The sequence below is a fragment of the Sinocyclocheilus anshuiensis genome, unplaced genomic scaffold (genome assembly GCF_001515605.1).
Source record: "Sinocyclocheilus anshuiensis isolate Anshui unplaced genomic scaffold, SAMN03320099.WGS_v1.1 scaffold853, whole genome shotgun sequence".
Classification (NCBI taxonomy): Eukaryota; Metazoa; Chordata; class Actinopteri; order Cypriniformes; family Cyprinidae; genus Sinocyclocheilus; species Sinocyclocheilus anshuiensis.
The window spans coordinates 68,627-75,587 of record NW_015558598.1 but is presented as its reverse complement, the minus strand read 5'-3'; the positions used below and the strand labels follow the sequence as shown (position 1 = coordinate 75,587).

General features: G+C 38.8%; 1 protein-coding gene across 3 annotated transcripts in view; it reads right to left on the bottom strand.

The window, feature by feature from the left end:
- Positions 1–1,086: 1,086 nt before the first annotated feature.
- LOC107680101 (transcription factor Dp-2-like) overlaps positions 1,087–6,961 on the bottom strand; it is a 54,232-nt gene continuing 48,357 nt past the window's right edge. For all 3 annotated transcript variants that reach the window (XM_016475868.1, XM_016475870.1, XM_016475867.1), the window contains 3 exons: positions 5,871–6,037; positions 2,199–2,241; positions 1,087–2,107 (listed from right to left, as the gene is read on the bottom strand). In XM_016475868.1, coding sequence (XP_016331354.1) covers positions 1,999–2,107; positions 2,199–2,241; positions 5,871–6,037 — 319 coding nt within the window. In that variant the 3' untranslated portion in view covers positions 1,087–1,998. The remainder of the gene's footprint in view (positions 2,108–2,198; positions 2,242–5,870; positions 6,038–6,961) is intronic.

The window sequence follows — 6,961 nt, the reverse complement described above, 5'->3', positions numbered from 1 at the left end:
AGCATTTTAAACATTATATTTCATATTAAAATGTAGCGTTAGGCACTGGCCAGATGTTGCAATATTATGTTGAAAATGTGTCTTGTGGAATTTCCCCAGTTTTAGGGTAACAGGACTGAGTGAAAACCTGGGGACACGACTAAAATGTATATTTTATCCAAAATATTATACATTTATTTTGAAATAAATGTAGTTAAAGCACTGGTGGGATATGGAGGTACACAAAAACATTATATGTAATGTTAAAATGTAGCGTTAGACACTGGGGACATGTACAAATGCTATATTTTCAGTGTTTTAGGTAGTTTTTACTATATATATTTTTTTTATTATATATTTTAAATTTGCAGTTAGATTAATGTGCAGGACATGTTTGTATTTTATAGTAAACTTTTATGCATGTTTGTACCTAGGGACAGAAATGGCACCCATTCGGTGGAATGGCCCCGGAGCGTTTATAAATAATAAAACAATGAAGTGCGAGATAAACACAAAACTTGTGCCTTTTTGTTTGATGTAGATGTATTCTGCTTCAGTATGGCATCTGATCAGAATATTTGCCTTCATGGTACATTTTGTATATGTTGTTATATCGTTAAATAAAAATAAAAATAACCACAAAACAAAGACTGATATAGCAAATTTGCGCCACAACAGAAAATGCTAGCTCTCTTAAAATGTATTAATATATCTATGGTTTGTTCATTTTGCGGTTTTTCTACGGTTTAAATTTTTAGAAATGATCTACGTTTTTTTCCAACACTCTTGAAACGCATACAAACGCATGCATTAATGATTATAATCTCCTTAATTTATAAAATCTCTCTTAACTCCCTCTTTTTTTTCCTCTTGCCCAACAAGATAACCGCTAATTTGATTCTAAACAGCATAACAATCATTAACAAATTGATTTCATATTTTGTTTAAAGATCTGACCTGATGCAATTATGTCAAGTATATTTAAAATCTGTTAAATTCACATTAAGTATTGGTCTTATGAACACAACCCATTACTTACAAAGTTAAAATTTGGAATGCTGCTAAAATTATTTACTTTTTTGAATAACAACGTTTAATAACCGGTAATATTAATAATACTATATTGCCATTTTAAAGCATTGAGTTTTTAAAGCTTCATTTTTTTTTCTAGACCACACCACACCACAGGTAACCAAAATTATATGTTTATATATGTATACATGTACATACAGTTACATTGCAAACCAAAATTCATTAGTTCTGTTGGGTTGAGTTGGTTTAAAACGCCGACCTGACTGGTTCAGAACAGTTTGCTTTACATCTGCCACACTCAGTGCAAACAAAAACTCACAAGACTACATCTCCCAACATGCAACATTCAAATGGCCTGAGGACAACAGGCTGGCAGCTATTTGAACCCGGAACAGCAGATACAACCATCCATGTTTTATTTTCCTTCAACTACTGCGATGAATGACAAGGAATAAACTATACAATACAACAAAATCAACCTATGAAGAAAGAACATTTTTCCATTTTTTTTGTAAATTCTTTCAATCGGTGAACAGTAAGATCAGCACGTTGCTTTCCGATCCCCACGGAGAAGAAATAGTGGCACTAGCCCACTGGACTACACAGATATGGTCATATTCAAATATGACCGAAATAAATAAATTTTTGGAAAGAATTTGAACGTCCCTCAGGGTAGGAAACAGAGAAGAGTAGTACACTGAGATGACATGAGGCAGTTGAACTGAAGATGTGTTAACCCTCACTTATACGCTCTCCTCTATGGCCCGACCCGCGGCTCGCTAGCCAAAAAGCACCACAGAAATACAGTAAACCATCTGCCCCGGAGCCAAAGACTCCTGGCGTTTGTGCCAAACTGGGAACGAGGAGGAAAGAGATGGTGAGGGAAGTTAAAATATGGTAATATAGAGAGGAGTGGCAGCTTATTTCCTGTGTAGCGTTTCCTCCCGGGCTCTGTTCGCGATTCCCATCCCAGCGCTGAGCTCAGGATCACTCTGGGGAGGAGGGATTGTCGTCTTCGTCGTCCTCTTCCTCATTGAAGGAGCTGGGCGTCTGGCCACGAGACTCTGAGGCGTGTGACGGGGCTGTGCTGCTGTGACTGTGAACAGAGAGAGGGGATGCGAGATCAAGGGGGACCTGAATGAAAGCAGTGGTCGGGATATTTGGGGATGTTATGCTGACAGACATACCTTGTGTGGCTGAGAGGTGTTCTGTTGGAGTTTGTGGCCATGTCTGTAGGGACAGAATCACATGCTTTGTTTAGAAACCCATATTAGGCCCCTTTTTACAAGATGTAATATAAGTCTGCGGTGTCCGCAGAATGTGTTTGTGGAGTTTCAGCTCAATATCCCCCACAGATCATTTATTATAACATTTTGAAAATGCCTCTTTTGAGTAAAAGCACAAACCGTTTTAGTGCATGTCTCTTTAAATGCAAATGAGCTGCTGCTCCCCGCCCCCTTTTCCAGAATAGAGCTGTGTCTTTACAGCTGGTGCCTCAGATACTCCGCTAAAAACATCTGTTTGGTTTGGATTGTCTTTTCATGTCTTTTGCACTGAAATCATGCGTTTTAAAGCCATATCAGTTTAAACTTCTGAAATACGGTTTTCTGAGCGCACACATACGAAGCGAACGCACAGAAAGCGGCGGTCACACGGCACGCGAGTACAAAACTAAATAAGTTTCAGCTCAAAATACTCCACAGATCATTTATTATATAATTTTGAAAATGCCTATTTTGAGTGGAAGTAGAATCAAGCTGTGTTTCGGGGCTGTGTCTTTAAATGCAAATGAGCTGCTGCTCCCCGCCCCCTTTTCCAGAATAGAGCTGTGTCTTTACAGCTGGTGCCTCAGATACTCCGCTAAAAACATCTGTTTGGTTTGGATTGTCTTTTCATGTCTTTTGCACTGAAATCATGCGTTTTAAAGCCATATCAGTTTAAACTTCTGAAATACGGTTTTCTGAGCGCACACATACGAAGCGAACGCACAGAAAGCGGCGGTCACACGGCACGCGAGTACAAAACTAAATTCTCTTTCACGTCTTATTGAGTTTAAACTGTCAAATACACATAAGTTTGTTAAAACACACGAGTTACAAGAACAGTCGGTTATGTCGGTGAAGGTAAACAGCTGGGAAAGAAATCGCATGTTTATATTAGATCTGTGTATTAAGTGAGAGCAGTGCAATATACAGTACTGTCTATGCTGTTAATGTGAGCCAAACAATAAAATAAAAACAGAAAATCACTGCTCTGGACTGAGTAATTTCTGTAGTACTAATAAGAAGACATTTCTTACTTGAATGCTGCTTTTAAATGCTCTAGAGTGAAGATAAACATGGCGGATATTTGTGCGGCTCACTCAGGGCGGGGTTTCTGCTAATACGGCAGTGTCTGTCAACAATTGTGGGTGGGGCTTGTAAAATGTGACATCACATTTTACGGATTCTGCGAATGGCTTAGACCAGTGGTTCTCAAACTTCTTTGGTCGCGCCCCCCTTTAAACCTATAAAAAAATCTGGCGGCCTCCCTCCCCACTTTCCCGAATCCCCATCCCACCTCAGACTACCAAATAATTTCACTAAACATTATGAAAAATGTATGTTTTTTTTTTAATTTAAAAAACCTACAGGAAAAAAAAAACACCTGCATCACTTGAAACACTGAAAAATAGCATAGAGAGAATAACTGTTGTTATTATTATTATTATTCTCTCTGTTATTTATTTATTTAGTAGGTTTCATGATGTCCGCTAAGGCATAGGACACACACAGGCTTTCCTCCTCACCAACGACATTAAACACCGTGTCTACACCGGACGCGAGCGGCAAAATACAGTAGAACCCATTATAATCAGTGACGCTGTGTACACTGGATGCGGTGCGACGCGCCACGCCAAATCCCAGACAGTAAACTGATGTCTTGTTCTATTTATGACGTACTGACACAAAGTTAAAATTATTTGCAACGGTCGCTTTGTCGCGTCCAGTGTACAGTAGAGCTATTGCGACGCGACCTGTTTTTATACAGTCTATGGACGCGACGCAACAACTGTAGAGTCCGGTATAAACACAGTGAGTGAAGCCGAGAGCAAGATATGCCTCGTCATATTTTCTGCATTTAGCTTTTGAATGACCAGCACCTGCCTGGGTCTGTGCGACTTCATCTATGGCTTTTCTCTTCCCTTTCACAAATCCATCACCCATTCTAAGTTACGTCCTTTGGCTGTTTACTATTTTATTTCTTTTCTTTTTCTGCTGATGGCCTGCGCCCCCCCTGCAATACTCGTGCGCCCCCCCTGGCAGGCGTGCCCCACACTTTGAGAACCACTGGCTTAGACACTACTTATGATTTATGGGGATTCAAAGAAAAGAATCATTGTAGGGTTGTTTGCGCACACTGCCAACACACAATTATGTTCAAACAACATGTAAAAGTGAATTTTGCATAATAGGTGCCCTTTGAAGATAGCAACCCCACAGACATGCAACGTTGCTTTATTTGCACAGGAAGGAAGTCTGTGTAAAGCGGAGACTGATGTAGAAGGTGCAAAATAGATTTGCAAAAGCAAAAAAAAAAAAAAAAGCACAGAATGCATGTTTATTATATAAACCAACTCTTTTCTATATTTATTATCAGAACATTCTGTTTTTTAATGGATCAGTTTATTAAACCTTTAGAAAAACTATATACTAAATACTATATATGGCAATGTGTTTATTTATTGATTATCATATTTTATACCTTAGGCTTTTATGGCTCATATAATATGATACAGTGAGAATATGAAGCTTATACTCAAGGAGGAAAAAAATATAAAAAATAATCAAAAATATGCAATTTGGTGCAGATGCTTATATTTATATGATAATATTCTGACATCTTGTACTGTAAATCAATGTCTTTATAACAGTATAGCAGATACTTCCATAAAACTATATAAATATCAGTTTTCATTCTGTCTCCAATAATATGTCTTAGTAAGGAGATATTTAAATGCTCAGTTTTACGATCAAAGCTCTGTAGTTTTTATTGTGAGGGCAAAACATATGATGCAATGCAATACAATGACAATTAAGAGTCAGATGCATCCTAATGCATCACATTTGATATTCACATTTTAACATGATTTTCTAAAACTGCTGTATGGATAGTCAAGTAAACCCAAGTTGCTTCAGTCCAGTAAACAAACAAAATATTATTAACAATATACAAGTTATTCCTATGTTTACTTTATGATTTCACAGCAAAAAGAAACGAAGCATGAGCTGCAGGACATACTGTAATGATAAAAGGTCTTATACTTGCTAAAAAAATATGAATTATCCATCAGACGGCAGAAGCATGTGGTAGATTGTGTTTAACAGGTTTTTCAGCACGTTGATAATTTGTGTGTATCAAATATGATAGAGCAGGCTGTACAGGGTTAAACAAGTATTGGCTGCCTAAAAAAATACTTTTTCCCTGGGTCATTCCATTTTATTACACAGAACTTCATTTCTGAACTTATTTGTTTTGTTTTCTTTGTATGTGTGGGTTACTTGGGTTGTTACCGACATCTGGTGAAAATGTCAAGTCAACAGCACCTTTACAAATATATTTACTGGGAATAATGGTGACGTGTTCAATATTTATTTTCCCCGCTGAAAGTAATTTACAATTCGCTGCAGTGCAGATGATCAGGCATTTCCAGCAACAGTGAAATCAAAGCAAGAAGAGTTATTTTAAGATCCATGAGAATTATTTATAAGCTTTATAAGCTATTATATATAAGAACTGATGATGATGAGGGTTTCGGGGACATTTTGTCAACCACAAGCAGCACTGACAGAAAGAAGGTCATAAAATGAGATACTCACTGGTGACATGCGCTTCCAGAGACTTGGGCACCAGAGATCTGGCCACGCTGAGGTTCTCGGGAGAGCATGTGCAGTTCTCCAGCCCCAGAGACATGCCCATCCGCTTCAGGATCTCAACGTCATCATGGATCTCAAACGTGTTGTCAAAGTTAAAGAGGTATTCACACCTGTTTGCGGGAACGAGTCAAAGATACTATCATTACAGTCAGTGCATAAAAATGGTAAAGGTCCAATAACAATACACTACCAATCAAGGTCAGTAGGATTTTGTTTTTTTTAAAGAAATGAATTATGCATGCATTAAATAATGATGCATTAAATTGATCAAAAGTGACAGTAAAGATATTTGTTACAAAATATTTATTTTTCAAATAAATGCTGTTCTTTTGAGTTTTCTATTCATCAAAGAATCCTGAAAAATAAAATGATCATGGTTTCCACAAACATATAAAGCACCACAACTGTTTTCAACATTGATAATAATCAGAAACGTCTCAGGTTACTTATGTAACCAAGGTTCCGAGTAGGGAACGAGACACTGCGTCCTCTAGGGGTCGCTATGGGGAACGCCTCGTCGTGACCCGTGTCTGAAGCATACATTGAAAAAACACCAACAACACGTTGGCCGGCGACAGCCCATGACATCACTACCGGTGCGATTATAGTATAAATAGGCGCCGGGAGAACATGTCATTCACTTCTTCGTCTGAAGCTTGCGTTCGAAGCATGGCAGGAAGCCTAGAGGACACAGTGTCTCGTTCCCTACTCAGGGAACCATGGTTACATAAGTAACCTGAGACGTTCCCTTTCAAGGGAACTTCGAACTGCGTCCTCTAGGGGTCGCTATGGGGAACGATATACCCACGCCGCCATGCTGAGGGGAGTGCGGGCCAGAACCATGGCGAGCACTAAGTAACAACTTTACCATTTTCATGGTGAGTTGCCCCTGGGACGTCAGACGGCTGTCCATGACTTTATCCCCTACGGCCAAAGGCCTAGGCTACATACCCAACTTACCTGTTAGGGCCAGACTCCTGGGCCCGGGGTAGAGCTCAAGGCTTGGAATCATAATGGATTCCTTTAAGGGGATA